We start from the raw sequence: 24,516 nt of genomic DNA on the forward strand, positions 1-24,516 counted from the left end.
TCTGAATGATACATTTTCCTGATAATATAGATGTCACTTTGTGATAACACAGAAGCAGAAAAAAAGAAAAGCATTTTTAAAAAAAAGTCCTTAAGTGGAAAAGAAACTGAAATGGACTCAAACTTCCAGTTAAGTTTGTATTTATTTAGGAACAGATTCCAAGCTGAAGACGTGAGTTTATTGAACGTCTGAGAGACTTGTATTTAAATACAGTTTAAAAAACTCATAATCCACCAGTACATCCCAAACAGTTTACAGCATGGAAGCCTCTAGTATTCATATAACATAGTTTACAAAAAAGAAAATACAGCACCTAAATTTGAAGGTTATGTTTCACTTACATGTTGCACAGTTAGATTATCACTTCATGAAGAGTTGTAAGTCAAGTCAGAAGAATAAATTAAGATACAGTTTTATGAAAAGATGGATTTCTTTGTCAACTTCACTATTATTTAAAAGATCTGCTCAGGCAAGAAAATACTGGTTTTAATAAACAAATTATCTAGGACCATTAGCTGTGTTGTTTAACATAAAATGCAATAGGCCTTGGGAATTCCCTTGAGAATTACATAAGTAGCTGTACAGTGTTTTTTAAAAGTCTGTTTTCCTCAAACTACATGTAGTTTTCCTAGTAAATGCAAGTAAACTACCATTTAGCTACTACTAGTTTTAATAGATTATTCAACAACTATAGCTGTGTCAAAGAGTACTGAAAGCAAAGAATGTATTCAAATTTCTGGCATCTTTTGCCTGCAATGGGATTTTTTGGTATGAATTAGTTATATAACAGGAAAGGAGACAATGTTCTGAGAGAGATTTGTATACCACCAGTTGAGTAGTTTCTGTTTAAAATTCCTGTGGAGAACAGAAGCTGATAATACCACACTTCTGTTAAGAGCAGCTAAAATAGAATCATTGTATTAATTCTTTTACCTCATTATACACTCTAAAGAGATCATAATTAACAGTAGAAATAAAAGTATGCAAGTACCAAAACTGAGAAATAGCTCATATTCATCATACTCAATAACAGCATTCTAGCTTTGAAAGCTGAAATTTTCTTAAATATACAAATAAAAATTTAATAATTCTGCTATGGATTTCTGGGGAAAAAAAGTCTGCTGTTCCTAATTTAACCTTTTAAATATGGCCCTACTTCTGCATCAATTTAAAAGGTGCCAAACATCACTCTGAGCAAAATTTGAAGCATTCTGAGCTTTCAAAAGTGGCCACACTATTTTTACTTATTCCAGGCCTTAACTGATAAACAGTACCACTAAATGTATAAAAAAATTTAAGTCATTTGCAGTTTACAATTAATTATACCTATTTGTTACCCAACACATACCTTTAAAAAATGATTCTTTCATATTCTCAGAGAAAATTTAAAGAGCTCTTTCTTGCCAATCAGGCAAATCACTACTTGTGCAAATTTAAATACAGTACATTGACCTAATGTAACAGTGGACAGATAGCAAAAGAAGTGTTCAACAAAGACTTTTTCAGTGTGCAGAGTATGCCTACAATAAAGTGCTTCTCTTAACAAGTTATATTAATAGTACAGATGTTTACCTAGTTTTAAAGCTTAAATTCTTTAGTAAATGGTTTAATCTCCCTGCACACCCCCCAATCCTGCACAGCACATTCAAAACACAAGCAAAGCACTGACTGTGAAGGATTAAACTACAATTAAAAAAATTTAGTGGTAGTAAACTACTGACAAGGTTTGTAAACAGTACCATCCATCTCAATGTTCATGCATTATTAAAGTCAGTTTCTGTGGGAGCAGCTGCTGCTCTCCAGATTTAATAATCAAGGCAGCTTTCTTGATAAAATGCTACTGTGCCCTAGTGTTCTGGTGTGGAATCCCACTTTTTTTCATCACTTGAACCAAAAAAAGGTCACGTTTGATGTATTTAAACCTGTAGCCTTAATTTACAGTTAAAACAACTGATTAATTGCTGGTTTAGATCTTAGATCTAGATTTATTTAGTTTTGGGGGTTTGTTTTAAATGTACCTGATGTTCATCTCCTCTGTTGAACCTTAAAATGAAATTGTGCTCAGTACTCAGAAGGTTTTGGTTAAGTTAAAATATAGCTGGCCTGTTTTTTTGGAGGCTATAATTTTGACATGACAAAAACTTGACTTGATAGGAGTAATTAGCTTCTGTAAAACTAAAATGGCATGTAGGATCAAAATCAGTAATGACTTTTTTCAGGTTAAGACCAGCTTTCAGAAGTTTCTTTAGAAACAACATTATGAACAAAGGCCATCACCACAGGTGATCTCTTTATATAAAATATTGAAATGGGACATACTTCCACAGATGTTTCACAGAAATTAAGTAATTCCACTAACATCAGAGCTTACAAAAAATGATCCAATTGCTCTCTCAAGGTACACATAGCTAAACATTGCCTTCATACCACAGAAGATGATGCTCTATGAGCAAGAGGCATTCCACTGTTTTTCAGAAAAAGATCACATTGAGTTCATTTTGTCTTCCTTAGCTCTTGTGACAGAGCAAACAACACCAGAAGTATCAACACCAGAGCTCCAGCTTTTCCTCATTTGACATTCCAGTTTAACGTTTTATCACCACCTGCTCGTATGCTCCAGATCCGACTCTGAAAGTTTCAAAAAAAGTTAGTTCAATGTCAAGTTAAATGGAAGCCAAATAGCAAGTATCACATATCAACGAGTGTATTGTTTGAACAACCTAACCAACAGCCCTTCAAACAAACTCCAACAAAACCTCTCCAACCAAACAGCAAATACCAAACCAGTTAAATGTGAAGGGTAGAAAGCGTTTGTCATTACTACCATGCCATGGAGTCACCTGCACTTTAATGCACTAAGATTTTCTTGTACTACAGTCAAAATGAGCAAAAAGTAATGTTAATAAATAATAAGTTATTGTTTGACTTGACCAGAATTTCTTAAAAATCACATTTAGGGTACCCATTCCCACAGCTACATCATAAGCAGCTAATACTCTTTATATATATTTATATATAAACAAATCAGTGTGTCTAAAAACCCCAGAAACTGATTGTCATCTTAAATTGAGATACAAGAAAAATTTCTCCAGTCTTTTGTTCACTTTGACTTGTAAACAAAACTCTCTCACCTCCTACATGACAGCCTGTAGTGAGTGGTTTTCCAGGGCAAATTGCAGTACTATGTAAAAAATTAATAGGGCAAGCTCTACCTTAGTACAGTATTGTCCCTGGACTGTTCTGGCAGCTGCCTTAGGACAGATCTCTGTGTGCTACACGAGTATGTTCTGTACCCATTCATATCATCCTAGACAGACACTGGTGTGCCCAGTTTGCAGAGGAGCCAAGGAAACACCTTTTAACCATTAGTATTGCATGCACATATAAAACGCAATTATTTTATGACTTTCAATATATTATCAACTGCCTTTATACCTAAGTTCACAGTAATTGCTGAAATACTGAGGCTATTCCGATTTCTTCAGCTGAAAACGTTGAGTTACATCAGACTGCAGAAACACAGTATTAGAGTCTATTCTTGCCTGGCTTTCATGCTTTCTAATCTGAAGATTAACACATTCAGGTCAAGTCATATCAGGGTATATTGAAGAAGGTTTAGAGAAGAAAAAAGGTCTCTGGTTCTAAACAGCAATAATCTGAAGCAGATTATCAAAAGAAAGAGTTTAGGGCTGCAAATATTTGAAATATTAACAAACCATTGAAACAGATAATGTAACAAATGGAAACAGGATTTGTGAGAAAAACTAAACTGAAGAAAACGAGCCTTGTTATCAGGAAGATGTAACAGTTTGATACTGTAAAAGCAAACGTGTAAAACACCTAAAATTTTCTTCCCACTCCAGAGTAGCGTAATAAGGCTGTAGAGCTCCCATTTGAAACTGGTGTTTGTTTCCTGTGTCCATACTGAAACCTTGTTCCTATCTGAAAACCTTGGAACTGAGACTCTTCAGAAACTCTGAAAGTTACAATTCTTATGGCTGACACATCAGTTCTGTTTTGGAACTAATCTATGAGTCCTATTTTAAAAACTGACAGTCTAGCTCTTTTGGTGCTTTTAAACAATACAGAATAGAAAGATAAAAAGGACAAGGATGTAGATACAGAATAATTGCTGTGTAAGATGCATTTTTATTTAGTATTGCCTATGGATTAGTTGTTCAGGCTACATACCTGTTGGGTAGATGGTGGCTTCCAAAAGAAGTGCTTCCACCAGGGCCCACAAATAATCTCAAACCTTCTTCTAAAAGGCAAATGAATTAAAATATGTTAGCTTTCTTTAATGTTGCCCTAGCTAAATCTAAGTAATTTTAAATCTACCAGTTTTACAGCTGATACTTTCAGATGCAAATATTTCACTTAATGAAGAACTCCTGCATGGTGTAAGTTGGAGGAAGTACCTTTATCATAGATTGGCACCTGCTCTTTTAGGCTTAAAGTAGTGATCTGGGAAAGCTCCCTGAGTTACGTACAGGTATTTTCGGTTTCTGGTAGATAAGATCAAGTAGACAATGTAGTGCAGACCTTATGAATACCAACAACAGGGACTCTGAAGACAGTGGGTTTTCCTATGGTCTGTAATGTACATAAACTTGCCCTAAGCTTCTTTATTTATCTCCATACCTTCTGCACTTGAATCTAAACTGAAGTCTTGACTTTGAAGTATTTTTTCAACTATATCATCAGCATCAACTCTGGTAGCATCAACCCTCTTCAGCTGTGACTCCACAGAGTCTTGCTTTACAGGATGTCTGCAAAAATAAATATATTTAGAGCTCTTAGACATGATAAAGTAATTTACTTTCGCTAGATAAGGCTTTCAGATTAAGTGTACCTGCATTGTTTTTCTGGTGGTGCATCTTCAGTAGATGTATTGATACCAGCTTCAGTTACTTTCGGCTCAGTCTCTTCACATGCCTCTAGAATACTTCCAGTTCCTGTTGAGGTACTTCCCACTGAGGTGCTCCCCACTGAGGTGTTTCTCCTGTGGCAGAGTTCAGACAGACTGGATGATCTAGAGTGACACGTGCTATATCCTGTTGGGAAAATGCAGGAGAGATGGGTTAGATATATTGTTGACAGGCCAGGTTCGTCCTGAAAGCAGAATTTGTGTTTTGTCTTCTTATAAAGGGACTTTCAAAAGCCCTAAGAATGTATGTGCATACATAAACTAGACAATTGACTTCAGATTTTGTATTCTAGCATCTGCCATTTTCTTTTTGTTCTAAGTAACTCTTGTTTATGTCAGAACAATTAGAATGGCAAATATCTCCTTCAGCTTTTAGAGCTAAGTCTCCATTTTTTTATTCATGGAAGAGGTAAAAATCTTGTTCAGATATGTTAATTGGAGGGAACAAAGGCAAAAAGCTGTCTTGCTTCTGAAGAGATAATCCAGTGAACCCAGTAAATTTTAAGAGGAAAAAATGTTACCCTTGCCACACCTGAAACTCCTAGGAAAAAGCTTTCAACTCAAACGCTTTTCAAAACAAACTTATTTTCCTCTGTCTAAGCCTGGAAAGAAAAATAATCCCCAACAACTGATAACAAAATTGTGAACAGCTACCTGACAGTTTTGATTGCTGACTTGCATAGCTTGATGTTCTGGAATGTCCACATGCACCAAGTTCATCTGGGACTGAGGCACTCTTTGATGAGACGCCTGCAACATATGCAATTCAGTGTTCCCAAGATCAATTTTATTGCTGCTTTACCTGTAATCTTGATTAAATTCAAAAGTCACATTTCCCAGAGAGATTAGAGACTTGATACTGATTTTCTACAAACCTTTTGGAGATTCAAGTGCTGCAAAAATACCATGCATGTTAATGAATATACATTCTTTTAAAAATAAAAATGATAATATATATCTGAGCAAAATAGGGAGTAATATTGGGTTAGACAGATCTGTATGAAATGTAGTTGTAGATTTGTCTAGTGTCAATATTAAAAAGATGACCATTCTTTCTCCAGTATCGTAGTAGAATGTTGGACAAGATGTTTTCTGTCTGAAAAGCTAACCTGCTTATAAACTTCAGCTGTGTTTGAAGCAGAAACCCACAAGCCATGTAAGAAGGTTCCTTCGCAGGCCAACTGTCAGCATCCCTTTCAGATTTGAAATATTTTGAGCATCTTGAAACAATGAGGCCAGTTATAAAAGTATTGAAAAATTAAGAGCATTATTCTATACCTGCTATACCCAGATGTGCTACTTTTAAGTTTTCTCCACCTTTCCTGGCTTCATGCAAAGACTCTGATTCTCCAGCAATTGCTATAGATGTTGCTGTGGAAGGAGGCCTGCAAGAAAAAGGTGGTTAAGATTTGCTGTACTTCTGTTGTAATCCCTCCAAAATGATCACCACATAGTTTTCCTTTCAAATATGTTGGCATAGTTCATACTGTGCATCAAGTTAACAGACCTGCAGTTCTTTTCTGGAAACATGCTGCCTGGTCCCCTGTTAAGGAAAAGGACAAAAAAGAACCTTTTGCTATTGAGCTTAAGGACATATTACAGAATCAATCTGCTCAGCCCTCAGGCTTCTGGGGATCCTGGGAAAGGCTTTTCCTTTCGTGATGATTGCTGGAGTGGTACGTCTTTAATTTGAAGTTGTTTCTTATTTTTTTAAGTGTATGAATCACAGGACAGTTTACATACTAAGACTCTGTAATTCAGTACTTGAAGGAATACATGAAAAGGTGGTAAGTTAAAAAAAACCCAAGATGCATAACTGTTGGCCAAGCTGTTTTGTTTCATCCCTGTCATAGGGCAGGAAATTATTCTGGGCTGATAACCCTCCCAGCTCCTAATAAAGGGGCCTATGGCACCATCTCCATTGCCCTCTAAATTTTATCTTCTACAAAATCAAAAATCATCATGCATGATACAGTTCAAATTTTAGTTCAATATGAAAAGCTTTTAATAAAGCTCAAGTGCTTGTTTGAGTTAATACCAAGACCCAAAGAGGGATCCTATTAAATTAATAAACGTCTTAGTTTGTGTTTTTGCTAAATTATAAAGTACAAGCAATCTCTAGCAAGCAAATACAACCAAAATACATTTCAAGATGTTACCTACAGGTTTTTTTTACTGCTTTGGTATTTTCTACTTAGGGAACAGACTGTTGGTCTGCATACAAGTGGGTATTTGTTGACGTTTTTAGATTTGACATAGTCAATAAATGAGTCACTGTCTTCATCTAAAGTAACACAGCCCCTCTTAGGTTGTTTGAAAGTAAAGAGAAAAAAAAGCACTTCTAGAAATACAATGCCTAACTACATAACATACTTTTGAAAGCAAGAATGAATGGTTTCAGGGTTGTCATCCCAGATCAAACACCAAGCCCTCTAAGCTTTTTCATTAAATATGTAGTTGATGCCAGATTGTGAAACTGTTGTAAGGTTTATTTTTCCTCTTACAAAGGACATCTGGATTAGATAAATTTTTTGTTCTGTTTGTGTTGAAAGTTTATGTTCCAGGAAATGGTTATATCACCAGTTTGGAAGAAAATGCCAAGTCTGAATAATTTGAGTAAGAGATACTTTCCTAGGAAACCAGAACGCTATTTAGGTACTGATTTCAACTCCTTCAGTAGTAAGCAGTAAAAAACAAACACATTGCTTTGTTAGTATCTAAGACTAATGATTAGCTGCCTTTGAGGAATTGTTTATCAGTTCCAGTGATGTATTTGTTAGTAGGTCTGACTCTAAAGTAAATCTACTAAAGTTGTTCTGAAGTAGAAGAGGTGCTACGTAACTAGGGATATGGAAAAGTTTTGTCCAATCAGACAAATTCAGATAATACCCTCTTGCTATTTATTCAGTAAGCACAAGATGAAATTCTACAGTGTTCAGTGTTCTATTCTTCTCATTAAATGTTACTAGAATAGAAGAGAAGAGAAAGAACATGTAGTAGTACAAGAGGACATTGAAGAGTTCTGTGGTGAATCACCTAAGCTAGACTGGTACAAAACCACAGCACAACTATTACACTTCCTTAAGCACAGATTAAGGACAAAGAGGGAAAGGATCCTGGCTTCCTGCCCTTCAGATGTTACCTCTTGCATCTTTACTAAGCTGCATAATGTCTTTACTAAGTAAGTATGTAAGTGCTTTCTCTTGTACTAAGTCATATCACACTTCTGTTGTTTGTTGGGGTTTTTTTGCAAATTAATATTTCAAAATCATCTGAGACTTGTGAGTAAAAGGTATAGCAGCACATTTTCCAGACACAAGTATTAGTCAGATAACCCCATACCAAGTATATTTATATAAGGTTTCTGCAGGAACAGTCTCCCTGAAGTGTATTTTTTTTAACATTATAGATGTACAGGTGAGTATTCTGTGCTTGACATTAAGTACCTAACAGGAAGAACTATGACACATGACACTTCTACTGGCAATTTTATCACATTAGTCATTATTCAGCTATCATTCCATTTTTTGTGGCTTTTTTTTAATACTGTTGCCAGATTAGAGAGATGTAAAAACACAAATTAGAAGTGTAATTCTCAACCTGGAATGTGTGATCAGAACACCACACCACAGAGATTTCTTAACAAACTTACGTTTTAAAGCACGGGTCTCCAGACATCAGCTGCATGTTGATCAAAACCTACATATTAAGAAAACAAAATCCACCATAAGAAAAAAAAATGTCTGTGACACATACATGGTCATGTAAGTAAGTGGTATTTGCCACAAATGTTATATTTAAGGAAAATAAAATGCCATCATCACACATGCAAATAAACACATTTAGGCAAAAAATGACATATTTTTTCTTAAGCATACAAACAACACAAAATATCATTTAAAGTAACATAGCTACACATACAAGATTCTGAAAAAGACATATCAAGGAGAACCATAGAATTATTAATAATTAAGATGGCTTCAAGGGAAAAACAGCCAAGAAACCTAAAACCTGAATGAGAAAACAGAACACTGTTTAGACCAGTGGGTGCTGAAGTATGTTCTTTTGCTGAGGGTGTTCAGCAAACTGCTGCCTCTCAGGAAGGGTTGTGCTAACATCAAAGACAGCACAAATACACAAGGTAAATAAGCCATAGGACTCAGTGCATTGAAGGCTTGCCAGGCAGGTCAAAGACATCAATTAACTGCAAGTGTTCTGGATAGTCTGTGACTGTCAGATCAGAAAGTTCATGCACAGACTGTGTACTGGATAATGTGGAAAATTAACCCCAGTGTCTCTGTAGGAATTTTTTTTTTTTTAAATTACCTGACAGTCTCAGTGGAATTATTTTCAGGTTTATGGAGCTTATTCAGTTTTTTTAACTTCCTGGACTAAGGGAAGAGAATGTCAAAGTGAGTGTCTTGCAAGACTTCTCCCCAGCTGTTACCATGATTACTATCAGATAGAAAACAGGAAAATCTCAGGAGTCATGGAGGTATCGAAGGTGACTTGTACATAAATAAGCAAATTAATAGATTAATTCTCAGAAAGATGCACTGAAGGTTTCCCAGTCTTGAAAATGCCTTCTATTAACTTGTTCTTTTCAGCTTCCCTTAGACTAGGAACACCTTTTAAAAGCTTTTCTTTTACAGCTATCCAGCTCCATTTCAAAGATAGGACAATTTCTATTTTTGACTGTGTGGATTTTAATGATTTTCTCTAAACAACACTTTTGGTTTTACTTCAAATAGCTTTCCTTCCAGAAAGATGTTCAGCATATCAGTTTAAAATTTCATTAAGTGCTTAATAATAGCACTTGTTCTCTGCTTTATTGCTTTAAGTATGATAAAGGAAAGAAATTACTTTGAGAATGGAGTTATCTTGTCTTGTATTTTTGGTATCATAACCTTCCAGTAAACATCGACGAGTGGTATTTCCCGATCCAGCAAACTCTGCTAGATTTAGATCTGCAAATCCCAGCTGTTAAGAGAAAATGACAATCAGTAGTAAGCATTTGGCTAAATGAAGGTACTTGCTAATTACACATCGAGAGGCACTCAATAGCAGTTTCTTTCAAATATGTATGAGGATCCCCATTAAAGGGAGTGGACTGAGGCTAAAAGCAGAAAACAAATCCAGAGTGTGAAATTCAGCATAGTTCTATTTTCTATAAAAATTTTAAGTGCCAAGAGAGAAAAATAATGAGGAGAGTTTTCTTTATTTTTTAATGTAAAAGTTTAATTTTACTAACCCTTTCTGCATACCAGCCCAAAAGAAAAATGTTTTGGTGGTATAGCATTGTTATCTACCTTTTAAACACACTGATTGAAAGTTCCAACACCACTGTGTCACTGTAATGCACATTATGAAGTCATGGGTATTAGGTACAATTCTGGAATTACTTTAAAAGGACATAAAATGGCAAGAAAGAAAAGCTTATCTGTAGGCAAAATTAGTTATATCTCAGTTTACCTTTGCATATGACTTTCCTCCTTTTAATTCCTAGAAAAAGGGAAAAAAACATACCATTAAGCCAATAAATATACTGCCTTGGGATTTTTCTTTGTTTTTTTGGGTTTTTTTTTTAGAAAAGCAGGTATTAATCTTTACTTTAACATATGTCCCCACACATTTGCTAGACTACGCTGTTGTCATTTAGACCTTAATATTCATAATGGAAGTGTCAGTCAAGAGCTAACTTTATAAACACTGAAGAGAAATTGCTTTGCTGCCCTGCTGGAAAAAGGGTTTTCGTCAATAAAAACATAAAACCCCCAAAAATTGGTCAAAGTAAAGTAAGTAATAAGATTACTACAAAATTTTGACTAAAGGAATACCTGATGTGATTGCAGCTAAAATTTACTTTATGAAGTTTATGGAACATTCAAAAATTAAAACAAGAATAAGCAAGGAAGGAGGAGAGGAGGGGAAGAAAGCTGCTTACCTTCCGTACAGACACCCTGCAAGTGCAAGTATCCAGAATCCCTGTTGTAGCACTGGCACTGATCTTACACATAAAGAAGAACTTTTTCTTCCAGCGGACACAATTTGCCTGCACTACTTCCCTGCAAGTAGAGAGCATATGCTCAGTGTTAGGTGCACATACATTCAGAACCATACACTGCAATAAGACAGCTCAAAAACAAACACTGGTTCCACTCTTTGCAGAGTGGCCACTTCATGCAAATTCTGGTCCAAGGCCTGAATAATAATAATAATAATAATAATAATAATAATAATAATAATAATCCCCCATTCTGCTCTTAACAGTACCACATGACTAATAATTATTTCAAACCTTGAACACAGTATTAGGCCTCCAGAAGAATTCAACAGCCTGTGTTTTTGCAAATGAGAGCAAGTGTAATTTCTGTAGTTTGCCTCAGGAGAGTGAAGTCTTCCTGAACATCAGCTCCCAGGCACTGTCTCCCAAACTGCTGAGCTTTGCACTGTGCTCAAGATAGCATCTTTGACAAGTAACTTTTCAGTTAACATAAAAGGAGCATCATACAAACAAAACTACATAAATCTGGGCCTGGAAAAGCGAAAGGAGATGATGTGCAATAACCAGACACAAAGTAATGCACTTGGCACAAATGAGAATTGCAGCTACATACTGCGAGTTTGCCATTTGAGAGCAAAATAAGCTGACACATCTGAAGGGATCTGTTTCTCACAGGAGGGTAACAATCTGACAGTATGATGCAGTAAGAAAAAGGCAGGATGTAGGAGGCTTTCAGTTATGAATGTCATTTTATAAGGCTCAGACAGAACACATTCTGTTTGGATAACTCTGACCGAGAACAGACTCAAATTAACAGGCACAGAGAGGACAACTAGAAAACCCCTGTATCTTTAAAGAGAAAATAACATAATAAGTATTATTGTTTGAATCACAGTGGTGATTCAAATACTTGTGAGATCAAATAGCTTTTAAGTCAAATGAGAAGTGGTTAAGACCAAAATAAAGCATAATCAAACATCCATTTAAAACTGCAAGTTAAAAGGCCGCAAACTACAGAGAAAGTTTCTGGAATAGCTTTCAAATAAGAGTAGATGCCTAAAAAATCTTTAGCGTACTTTACTACAAAGTTGGCCAGTTTGTCACCTAACAGGGCATAAGGACTGTGATTCTGAGGACTTTACTCAATAATCAAAAGTTCTCTTCTAGCCCCATGTTTCTAAGGTCACAGTTTGGGATTGTGAAGAAACTGATAATTTCTTCTTTCAGTCTAGAAATACCATCTTAACATATAAAAATATTTCTCCTTTTCCCTCTTCTATTTTCCTAATGCATATATTGCTATATTTTATACTAACTTCTGACAGCAGCTTATTATTGAAGAAACAGTGTGAAGTCTTTAGCAGATAGAATCCTATGGTTCTGCAGAAGCTGGAGCCAAAGTTCATCACATGTATAGAAAAATGAAGAATTACAGAGGACTCACAAAAGCTCTCTTTGCTGTGCTGGTGAGACTGCCAGCTCCAGGGCTCACTGGCACTGTGACTTCCTAAGGTGGAAATAAATCAGCCAGCCTAAAATGAGTCAGTGTAATGACCACAACAGACTAACAGATTCTGAGATACAACACTGAGTCACATTCAAGCATGTGACCTGAAAGAAACATGCTCTGTAAACACCATGATCTACTCTTTATCTGTGATGCTTTACATGGCAAACTTTTCTGTACTATGGGGAAAAAGAATCCCATCCTGCTGTCATGTGAGTTATTTAAATACACAAACAGAATTCAAAAAAGGCAAATGACACATAGTTATATCTCTCTTGAAACAGGCTCAGATAAGAAGACATCAAATAAAATACACCCTTAAAAGGGATAATTGATAATGTGACACATATAAAACAGTGCCACTAGACTGAAAGAGTTCACTTGTCATCCATAAAGGTCAGAAAATCCTTTCTCATTTCATGTTTGTTACAAAAGTAGGAGAGCAGTCGTCATCTTTCCCACCCTTTCCTTGTCACCCAGGACGCTACTGCCTCTGCCAGTAACGGCATCACTTCTGCTGCTATTCATCATTTTGCTGAGTTCTTGTAGTGTTTTTGCTTCTGTAACATTTCCAGTAGTAATAATGATATTTTTTCCACTGAAAAAGTATTTTGTAAACTCATAAATTCAAAGCAATGTGCCAAAATCTTTGTACTACTCAGTATAAAGGTTCAAGTTGTTTCTCAGAGCAGCCCTGCCTCTACAGCAAAGTCAAAGCAGCTGCACATTCTACAGTTAGAATGTTCCAGACATCACTCACATTGCAGCAAAAGATAATAGAGTGAACATTAAACACTTTTTTTTCTTGTAAATGCAAGATAAGTGTAAGTAAAATCTGCTTGAGAAATGTAAGCATCCTTAAAATCTTTTAAGGATTTTGAATTTATTTCAGCATACCAATACTACTATATGGGTATAATGGTTCAAGTAAGGAAGATAGCATGAAACCACTCTGCTTTCAATAGACTCAGTCCACTCATATCACAGACCAGGATTTGCAAACAATAAGTAGAAGTGGCAGTAAAAAGGCTTCAGTTGTAGATACTGATGGTCTAAGTTTTCTAAAAATAAAATCAAATTAAACCAGGCATTCTGCTTCCTTCTCATAAGAATATCAGAACAAAAAGTATAATTAGTTTCTTTTGTTGACATATAAATCACAAGATACTTGAAAAATTTGTAGACAATTAAAAAACCAAGCAAAGAAACAATCAAACAAACCAACCAACTGCCCCTATTCCCACAAAACAGTTATTCTGATTCCACTATAAAAAAATTTAAAAAAAAATAATGTCTTTTAATTCAGGACACTTTTTAGTAAAGAGGAGTATCGCCTAGCTATCCCCTTCATGCTGAAAAAGGGTCAAATAATCAGAACATTTAACTTCAACGGTAACATTTAAGTTTCTAAGATTCTTAGTTAAGTGCAAGGCCTTTAGAAAATAAGCAGCGCCATTGATTGGCTGCTATGGGAATGAACCCAGGTAACTCGTGGCAGCTGTGGTGGTGCTGCAGGCGCTGGGGAGAGCTTTCCGTTCTGAGTCACCTTCCTATGAGCCTCCCGGTCACTGCAGCACATGCAAAGCACAACCAGTTGTTTTCTTAATCAAAACGTATCTTAGTTACCAAGATGCACTGGAATACATAGTAGGCTGTAGTGCTTTGGTGTAATTGAATAAATACTGTCAGTAGTATGTAACCAAGAATAAATTCAATAAACAGATACTCTAGGATAAAATGACTCCAAAGTATAGTGTTTTTTTCTTTAGAGTGACAATTTCACATTGACTCAATTTCAAATGCAAATTTTAAGCTGTAAACAAGTCCTTATTTATAGATGTTCTGTATACTGTATACAGCTGCCACTTAAAATGTTGACTGAAAGTATTACATTTTTCTTCTGACACAACAGAGAAAAAAGTAAACTCAGATAATAGACAATAAATCCAAATCCAGCCACCTCCTCATCCTAAATCGTTAACAAGTGATGGACTCTTTATTTTTTATTTTTTTTTTTTTTTAGGTGTATATGTATGTCAGATTGTTCATTTCCACATGGATAAAATCTTTGAATAATGGCTTGGTCCAGCAGATAGTTACAAATGCAAAAATTTGCACTTTTAACGACCTTCAGTGTCATGGGAAAAATCTCTTCTTGTTAAATGGAATAGCTTTGGCATGAGAAACTATGAAATAAAGAAGCCAAAACTTGTGGATGTTTATCAAAAGACTGTGTTCCATTAATCAGAAAATTTACTCAAGTTTTTCTTTGAGTTATTCTAAACAGCCTGTTAGGATCTTTAGCCATAAGGGGATGATTATGTTAAACTCCTTGTGTTTGTAGTGTAATTACTTTAGATTTATTGGTCACCAAAGAAGCAATAAATTGGGATCATTTGTTTTAAGATGCCATTCAGTCTTTACATCAGACTATGTTCACATGAAAAGACTTCCAGAACTACTTTTGGATTCAGCTGGGTCACTACACCTTTATGTCAAAGGAAGTGGTGTTGGCTAATGCGTCTTACAGCATGTGAACAGAAATGCTATAAATACTGGGGGGGGAAAGCTTTTCATTACCTGAGGTAAATGAGAATATTGTTATTGTCTTTTGAAGCTGGTAATTTGATGAGAGAGAGTCACCTAAGTTTGCTTGTTTATTTTCGAAGATCTCATGTCGATAAGACGGCCCTGCACTGCTCAGACACAAGCAGCAGCGAGCTGAGGAGGTGTTCCCGGGAAGCCCCGCTGGGATCCCAGCACTGAGCCGGTCTGCACCCACTGCCTTCTCCAGTGCTCGGGCTGGGCAGGACACACACACGGCTAGAGACACCTGGGTATGGCTCCTGGGCTATCCCACCTGCTCACAGCCCAGCTCCATCCCCGGGTGCATTTGCTCCAGGTGCTGGCAGCGCGGGCACAGGGATCTCTGCCTGCTGCTGCCCCCGCAGTGGTCGGCATTTGCTGTAACCCATCTGGACTCTCCAGATGCTGGCACCCAAGTGCTCCAGGGCAGCTGCTGGCACAGTGGACGCACAGGGCCCTGTGATCCGCAGTCCCACTCCCATGGCACAAGGGTGCTTCCTTCTGTCCTCTCCTGTTCTGGCAGCCCCGGGACACTCCTGACTCCAGCTGCTGGCACTCAGACACCGCCCCACAATGCACACTGAACAGAGAGCCCTTCCCCAGGAAAGAGTCACAATGTACTTCAACAGGAAGATACAGCAGACATTACTAATTAGACAAACATACCAACCAGTAAACTGTTTGCATCCAACTAGCCCTTTATCCCATTAACTCCCTATTTTTCCTCACACTTGCTCCTCCTCAAACTCGTCCCTTCTTCCACCTCTAGTTCCTCCCCAATTGTCCCATGATAAGCCTCTTCCCTTGTATCCCATGATGTGTCTCATAGGCAGCAACCCCCTCTCAGTCCAAAACATGCTTTAGTTTTAGTTCAACATGATAGATTTCCTGCCTGGACAATGGGGCTAAGGGTCTCCTGGGACAGTCCTGGGAGTTCCCTTGTCCAAGCCCATCATTTCAGTTCCACACCTGCCTGTGTGTCCCTGGGCTTGTGTAGATGGGCTCTGATGGGCTGATGGTTCCTGTGACAGGACTGGGAATAGCTGGAGCTGGGTATTATTTTAGGCCCTCCACCCTCCCCTGCCTTTGCTGGATGCACTCATTTGTGGGTGAGCAAATGGACTTCTATCACCTAAAGCTTCCTTTGATCAATCACTGTCTGAATAAAGTTACAGGTACCTCTGTCCTTCTGATAAAAAGATAAAAGTTGTGATAAAAGATACTTTTAGTGTAGTAAATAATCTTCTAATATGGGAGCAATATCCTATTCATATAGATATTTTACATATATACTTTTTTATATATCTAAAATCTTCTGCAGAAAGCTGGAACACCTAACAAAGGCCAGTGTCATGATCCATGCCATTACAGAGACAGGAATTAAGGCTTTAACCTACAATCTAACAGTGTAGCCACACTATCAGTGGCTTCAGGTTCAGGTACTTCAAGATTGAACCTTTCCTAGGCTATCTTTAGTATTAAGAAGGTATTGTTTGGTATAGAGTTCTCATTTATACTGTGCATTAACACAGAAGGGTTTGGCATGCAAGAGACCTTCTTGCACTCCTCCTACTCAAAATCTACTTCTATATAAAATTCAGTATGTCATAGTTGAGGGAAAGATACAGGTACCCATGCAACAGGGTCCTGGAGCTGTACTAAGCTACACTTTAAATTGTTATCCAATAACCAAAATGTTAAACTTAGGCTTCATATAGAAGAGTGCATTACTTGAAGTTCTCAGAGCATGAGCTCCAAAATATATGCTGTACCAATAAGCTATGCAAAGTTTTAATGTATTTCTCCACTCAGGAACAAATTCAGTTTACTTTTCCCTTAATATTCTGTTTCCCCCATGCCTGAGGCATACAAGATGATGCATTTTCTCCAACAAAAACATTTTTTCCTAAGCATTGCTAAAATACCAAACAAGTAATTTACAAACAGAGCTTCAATGGTTCACAAATTTCAGGACTAAGCAAACAGCTGGCTGTGCAGGAAAAGCTCCACTTGTTTATAGTGCACAGCTCCCCAGTTAATTTGCTGTTAGTACGTGCAAAATTCGAACAGAGTAATCATTTTCTATTCCACATGTTTTTACTCATAATAAGACAGGTTACACTTTTAACTAGCAGCATTTCATGTCAACAACTTCTTATATATGTATCAATTGATCATGGATGAAAAGCTGCTGTGGAAAACTGGCAAATGCAGAGACCTGGAAGGGAATTAGCACTGTGAAGGGTAAACTGTAGTCAGCAAGTCAGAGGAAATTGAACATTTGAGACCATCTGCAGCAGCATGGCTGGTGTTGGGGCCTTCTTGGCAGAAGGCTGATGAACTGAATCAAGTCCAGGAGGTGTGAGTTGAGGGTCTGGAGTCAGGGATGAAGTCTTCTCTGATGCAGGAGAATTTGGAAACGGGATTTTTACAGTCTGATGATGAGGTGAAGGAAGATCTAATTGCCATCTACAACCATCTCTACTCATTTAGGAAGATGGAGCCAGACATTTCTTAGTGGGGGACAGAGAATGGAAAAGAGGCAAAAACAAGGTAAATTCCAGTAAAAGAAGAGAAAAAATGTTCACAGTAATAGTGGTGAACAGTAGGGGAGGTTATCTTCAAGAACTGACATCTCCATTATTGCAGATTTTCTAAAGCTGACAGGACAAAGCTCTGAGGTTCCTGATCCAACTGAAATTAGTTTTGTTTTCAGCAGGCAGCTGGACTGTGTGATCTCTAGCATTCTCCTTTGTCCTAAATTATTCCACTAACAGAAATAGTCCTTAAAATATGAAGGCAAACAGGTGCTATGGTACTTGCAAATGGCAAGTTTGTGGCAGAAAAATACCATACTCTATGTACTGTGCTGTCAGGGGAAAAAAAACAAACCAGCAAACCAATACCAGCCCTTTTAAACCCTAGTGCCAGTTCTGCACAAGCCAGGCACCTTAAGCATAAAAGCTTTTCCCACCGCCTCTCCCTCTTTAACCGATGTCCATCATGTATCTCTTCTCAAACTTTTTTGTGACAAGGTAGCTGTTGATACATCTCTTGTCAGTTCTTACAAACACAGGAATAGAAGTTTCCCAAGATTGAACCCTTTTTATATCTGCAATAACCAGTTACACCCAATGCAAAGAGCAGACTATACAAACATAGTATTTTCCTCTACTGTATCCCAAAGATGAACCCCTTCAAAACTTCAATTATTATTTACTCCTCTGATTATTTGTTTTTTTCTCAACCATATTATTTGAATCAGTTGACTAAACACATTTTACTGTAACTATTAATGCAAGGAGAAGTACAAGGAAACTACATGTTGAAAAAGTTGTACTTTGTGTAGAGAACTTCTCCTTATCTTTTCCTTCCTACAGAGGACAGTGTCTGAAAGCTGCTTAACCAAGTGCCTCTTCACAACTGAGGAAACATTAAGTGGACATTCAAGAATCTGAAAAAAAACAGCTACAAAATTGCAAGGCAGGATTTTTATCCCACTGCCAACATTCCTTGCAGTACTTGAAAACTTAATTTGTTTCAAGTTTCCCAACTGTAAATCCAGTTACAGCTGAAAAAGCTATTAGAAGTAGCACTATCCAGCTCTGAAGACTGTCAGCAGGATTCATACAACATGCAGGAAGATTACAGTGATAGGGACTGTGATTCCATGTGACAGGTATGTTTTTCCAAAAGTACTGTTATTTAAAAACACAGAGTTAGTTAAGCTGTGTTACTATCAGGAGAGTTTTTCAAATGCAATAGCAGCAATCAGGAGAAGAATGGTAAGAAGACAACTTGAAGAATCCAGTGAAGTAGAAAACTTACTTGCTGGTGTCACAGAAAATAGATGTAGTTTTAGACAGTTGAGAAGGAGGTGGCCATTCATCACTAGAAGTAAGAAGTACTTATCTGCAGATAAGTCAATTTCTGCAGAAAGCAATTACATGCCCTAGCCTGTACCTGTTAGGAATAAAAATATTATCATGCATGATCTCCCAAGACTTCCTCTCAGGACTCAAGAGGGTATATAAAAAAAACCCAAGTTGCTGAAATCCATTGGAAAATAAAGTGATTTGATGAAAAACTTATGGCTCTTGGCCACCTTGACTCTCTGTCTGTCACATACAACAATCATAATCAGCTTCTTCGTTTAGAATGTTGTTATGTAAAAGAAAGAAGATAGAAACGTCAGCAGCCTAAATTGTCAGAAATCAGATCTGAAAGGAAGGGGAACATGACCAAGCTGAAGGCTGCAGTCAGAACACCACACCAACCAAGTGCTTTTCTTGAGTGGGGTGCAGCTGGAAACCAAGCTAAAAATGGAGCTAGCAGGCTTACAGATATTGTAGCCTCAGTCGATAGAGTAGAGCATTGAAAGTACACCCTCAAGAAATCAGATCCTTATTCCCAGAATTTCTTGGATTTCCTCATATTCCATCTGTTCATTTACTGCTGATGGAGCAACAGCTCTGCCTATGAGCCTCAGTTTTCTGCTCTAGGGACTTATTAATTTTTGATTCGGCCTGTTAAAATGAAGGCAGTTGCAGAAAGCCTTGCTATATATTTATATCTACATTAGAAGGGCCACGAATAAATACACTTAGAATTTAGTCAAGTCTGTACTTTAAAATAGTATTTTTTTTTCCTGTTCAAAATATTCACAGGCACAATTTCTGCCCTGAAATAATCTTGTGTCCTTTCATGGTGCATTAGCTATTATGTGCACACTATTTTATGACCAGGCAGAATATAGACACACAGTATCCTGGAATCTGCACAAGTGTCATGTATTAATGTATTCAATTTCAAAGAGAGATCTAATGTCATTGACCCAGGGAAAGGTAAAAAGATGCCTTGCCACACAGGAAACCAGGCTTAAGCTATGAAAGCTTCCTAAAAAAAAATGAGGTCTGTTAACATAACTTTGCATACATCCCCAGTCTATTGGCTGAAAATCCAGCCTATATTCTAACATCTAAAACACAATGCTAAAGATCCAGAAGTCATGTTAGGAAGCAACTTCAAAAAGGGAAGGGCAGGAATTACACTGTATAGCTGATTGTCATTTTGCTGGAACAACCAAACTGAGCCTCCCCCCTTCCACAATGCACTTCAAGGTTTTCCCTGGTTTAGAGTCAAAGCTTATAACACATTAATTCTTGCCAAAATTCCAGGGTCCTGCTCTTGCAGAAACTCTTCAACATTTTTTCCAGTTTAAACACTGCTGCCACTTGGCTGGTCAATGTCCTTGGATAAAAACTCTGTTTGACACTACCAGATTACTTTAAAAGTTGAGTACTCTTGTCAGGTTTAGTGTTACATTTTAGTGTTATAATCCAGAATTTTCTTTTCCTACAGTAAGGATTCATAGATGTGCATAGGGATGTTTGAAATAGAAGTTTTCTAATTGGGAGTTCTAAAAAATTATATGCAAGCACAAAAATGCAAAGTGATGTGGTTGCTATTTACATACCAGCCAGACCACTGTGTGCTGCACTATACACACTGGTTTCACCTGGTCACAGGATTTCTGTACATTTCAGGCACACATCTGTGGGATGGGAGCCAGAACAGTAACTGGACTGTGACAAGTCTCCACTAACATGGCCCATGTATTTCTTTGTTAGCTCTTCCTCAGAAAAGATCTGAGAAGTGGAAAAAAGCCCTGTTTTTTCAGTAGCTTGAACTTTTATTAGTCTTCTTTTCATCTCACTTAAGTGATTAGAAGGATGATGAAGGTACCACGTTGCTTGCAGGATCAGGACTTTAACCATTCACACAGCACGATCCATAGAGGGCTGACGGGAATCACTTGAAACTGTTTTCATGACAACTTGCTACATACATATGGACCTCTATTCCAAGGCAACTGCTGCCCTGAGTTTTTATGGCATTCTTCTCTCTGAGTAGGCTTTGGAAATAAAATGCTAATAATGTTAGGGTGATTTATAGACTATTGATTTGACTTTTTTTTTTTTTTTTAATACTTGCTAAGGCAAGAGGCAGCAGGTTATTGGTCTGTATGGGTACCAGCTTGAGAACTTCATAACTTCTCCCAAAGTAATTATAGTTTACTACACCTAAGTGAGTAAAAAAAATACAGCTATTAAGAAAACAGTGTCAGTTTCCCCTGTATTATAAATTTTTTTGAATGAGTTTGTCAATTACTTTCTCAAGCAATAGAGTTCTTTGAATATCTTTTATAAAGCTAAAAAGATCACTACTTTAGGGATATAACTGCCAGCTCACAGCAAAACTAACAACTGTATGCAACTAGAAGACTACGGCCATCAGAAAGTGTGCAACTGACAAGTTTTGAAATACTACCAACTCTGGTGTAAACTTAATTTCTTCCTTATTTGTTCAGCCCTTTGCTGAATCACCACTCTGAAAATTCATCGGTTAATTCTTAAGCCAGGAGCAAAGGCACTCCCTAAACTGGCACTGAAGGATCACTGCAGAAGAATTCTTTAACTCCCTACGAGCATACCCAAACATTCTCAGTCCAGCAGGAATGAGTTACACTCACAGGGACCTTGACATACCAGCATATGTTCCCCCGCTGTTAGTTTTTAAGCCATAGCCCCAGAAAAAGAAAATGGTAGAATTTCTAAGCTTCAGCTCTGACAGTTTTTTACATCAGTTTCCATACACACACATTTTACTCTAATAAACCATCCATAAAGATATGAATGTAGGCTTTCAAGTGTCTAATTTCAGCATCATGAATAGGCAAGGCAAAAAAGACTAAGATCACCATAACATGTCAAAACCATCTGCTCAGCTGAAAGCAAGTCCTTGAAAATGGATATACTGTCCAGAAGATGTATGTGAGCCTGTGGGAACGACTGCAAGGCAATAAGGGCTGGAATCAGACAGTAATGGCACATTAGTGCCTGAATCGTGATTGTCATCATCATCATCTATTACTTATGAAGTCAGTCACAAAAAAATGTTGAAGAAAGAAAGACATTAAATGAGAACAGAGCACTGATGAGCGGAGCAACTTCCAACCATACAGAAGAAGAAATTGTCTTTAATTATACATGCTAGTATAATAGAGTGGTTAAATAAGGAGGTACTAGGCCAAAGTTCCATTTTTATTCCTTCTCCTTGATTAATTTAATTTACAGAATCAAAAGCAGATAATTCAGAGAGCTCTGTAACAACAGTATTTTAATAAGAAAATAACTGAATATGCACGGATGTGTTGCTGTCTTCTCCCACAATTATATGAAACATTTCCCATTAAGTCCTTTTTGAAGTAGTATTAAAGTAAAATAATAACTCATACAACAAGAACGAGTGTAATGGGAGGGGAGTCTCCTCCCCAGATCTGAAGCCACAGCACACACCCTTCCTACTGACAAGGTTCTGCCTCTGCCTGGTACTTGGAAAAAACTAATACACTCGCACTCTATTTACCCATCGCTACCCATGGATCGGGGAGCCACTGGCACGACAGATGACTGCTCCATGGCTGAGGCACAGCTGAAGGAAAAGAAAGAGGAAAAAAAAAGACATCTGCTTTGCTGCACTTGCACTGCAGAACTGAGCGTGAACAAAGTCAGTAACACGACCCGAGCACTTAGAGGAAAAATTGAGGACTTTTCCATGGAACTTAGATCTCCGTGTAAATACCCTCAGAACGAAGCACAGCAAGCCAGCGCTCAATAATTAAACAATAAGGTCGCACAACTCGCAGGGGACAGCTCAGACTACAGGCGTGGGGACAAGAAAGTCTCTCCCCTCCGGTTCCCGATCCGCTCAGCAGCTCCAGCATTGTGGCACAACAGACCCGTTTCTCTGGGACAACCCTCATTACTCAGGGATTCCTTTCCTCTCTTACTCCGTGTTTAGGAGCCTCGGTATTTATTTTACAACGTTACGACTCCAGGCAGCGAGCAGCCACGCAGACGAAGAGCTCCAAGTGCCACATGTGTTCTCTTGCCGTTGGCTCTGGCAAAGCAGGCGGGACGAGAAGGCGGCCAGGCTGCCCGGTGCCACGCCGTGCCACAGGAGCTTCCCCTTCGGCGAGGGGAACGGTGAGCACCACGGCCGCACCCGCCAGGAGCCCCGGGGCAGCCACCCCTCCTTTCCCCGGGCCCCCGCCCTCCAGCCCGGAGCCCCGGGCTGGCCGTAGGAGCCGAGGAGCGGGCGGAGGAGCTGCGGAGGTGGCCGCGCTTCCCCTGCTCTCGGTGGGACGCGGACTCGAGCGGAGCCCGTGGGACGGGACGGGACGGGACGGGCGCGGCCCGCCCGGGGCTGCTGCGTGGGGCGGGCAGCCCGGCAGAGCTCGCGGGTCCCGGGGACACCTACCGGGAGGATTCCCCGCTGAAGCTGCCCCCGTCCAGCAGCCGCACCTTGCAGAAGAGAATGCCGTTGACGAAGGGCACGGAGGAAAGCTCGTCCAGTTCCAGCTCTACGCGGAACTTGAATTTCTTCTTCTTCATCATGATGAAGGCCATCGGCCAGGGTCTTCCCGGGGGTGCGCCCACGGCAGCTCCGCTCCGGTCACTCCGCTCCGCTCCCATGCCCGGGGCGAGGGCGGCACCGCGGGCCGTGCCGTGCCGTGCCGTGCCGGAGCGGCGGCCGCTGCCAGCTCAGCCCCTGCCGGCCGCGGCGCTCCCGGCCAGCGCTTACATGGCAGCCGGCGCCTCCCTTTCAAACCCGCCCGCCTCCGCTCCGCCCGCTGCCGGCACGGGCGGCCGCGGCCCCTGGCGAGCGCTGCCGCCAAAGGCTCCGACGCCGGCGGGCGGTTTCCCGGAGAAGTTGGCCGGGGCCGGGGCAGGGGCCGGGACCGGGGCGAGGCTGCTCAATATCCGGAGCCCGGCTGCCGCTCCCCACGGCCCGCGGCGTGCCCGGAGCAGCGACGTGTCCGAGCGGGGCTTGTGCAGCTCCCCCGCCTCGCAGGGACCCCGCGGGGGCGGGGGCGCGTCCAGGGAGCGGAGCCTCCTGCACTGCTCGCAGTTCGTCATTTAGAAAACCGCAACGTATCAAAGCATCGTTTAGGCGTCGACGCTTCAACTGCGAATTCAGGTTCCTTCCACTGTAATTTAAACTCTATAGGGGTCGTGTACAGCCGTTCGACCCCTAATTTACAACCAGCGCCGCTTCTGCTACAAGCAACAGATGCTCACCGTCTTGCGGAGAAGGAGCGTGCACGCATCTGTGTTTACATTTAAGAACAGTCCTGTGGCGTAGATGATTACGGCAACACACACACGACGCTCTTGTTTAATGTATCGTTCAACACCAACCCGTGCTCTCTAGGGAACAGCTTTGTCTTAAAAAATCCATTCCTGGAGGTTTAAACATAAAGCAGCTGCGAGCAGCCTCCATCACCAGATCAGTTTCCTCTTTACAGCGTTGCGTAAGGAACACACAGCATGTCTTCCCACAGCTAAGCACTTATTCACTTGAAAAGAACAAGAACTTGTAACACTAAGTATGAAGTGTGATGTGTCCCTGTAATCTTCTTGCAGTTTG

The 24,516-nt window shown here is 39.2% G+C and overlaps 1 protein-coding gene across 2 annotated transcripts; it reads right to left on the reverse strand.

The window, feature by feature from the left end:
• Positions 1 to 164: 164 nt before the first annotated feature.
• EEIG2 (EEIG family member 2) lies at positions 165 to 23,573 on the reverse strand. 2 transcript variants are annotated; one of them, XM_062497039.1, is made up of 12 exons: positions 23,347 to 23,573; positions 22,453 to 22,518; positions 10,872 to 10,992; positions 10,400 to 10,429; positions 9,791 to 9,907; positions 8,580 to 8,626; positions 6,206 to 6,312; positions 5,582 to 5,677; positions 4,853 to 5,054; positions 4,642 to 4,769; positions 4,192 to 4,261; positions 165 to 2,628 (listed from the first exon to the last, which is right to left on the reverse strand). In XM_062497039.1, exons 1-12 carry the CDS (start codon positions 23,559 to 23,561, stop codon positions 2,586 to 2,588), a joined length of 1,242 nt encoding a protein of 413 aa, XP_062353023.1. In that variant the 5' UTR covers positions 23,562 to 23,573; the 3' UTR covers positions 165 to 2,585. The 2 variants fall into 2 exon arrangements, with proteins under 2 accessions (XP_062353023.1, XP_062353025.1); XM_062497041.1 differs by lacking the exon at positions 22,453 to 22,518.
• Positions 23,574 to 24,516: the final 943 nt, after the last annotated feature.

The sequence above is a fragment of the Cinclus cinclus genome, chromosome 8 (genome assembly GCF_963662255.1).
Source record: "Cinclus cinclus chromosome 8, bCinCin1.1, whole genome shotgun sequence".
Taxonomy (NCBI): Eukaryota; Metazoa; Chordata; class Aves; order Passeriformes; family Cinclidae; genus Cinclus; species Cinclus cinclus.

Bases quoted from the DNA above. Each gene is read 5' to 3' on its own strand.
- EEIG2 (XM_062497039.1), bottom strand. From the start codon at position 23,561: ATGGGAGCGGAGCGGAGTGACCGGAGCGGAGCTGCCGTGGGCGCACCC. The intron at 6,313-8,579 runs GTAAGTTTGTTA...TTTTTCTTGCAG, and splicing joins GGAGACCCGTGCTTTAAAAC to GCCTCCTTCCACAGCAACAT. The intron at 2,629-4,191 runs GTATGTAGCCTG...TGAAACTTTCAG, and splicing joins AGCCACCATCTACCCAACAG to AGTCGGATCTGGAGCATACG.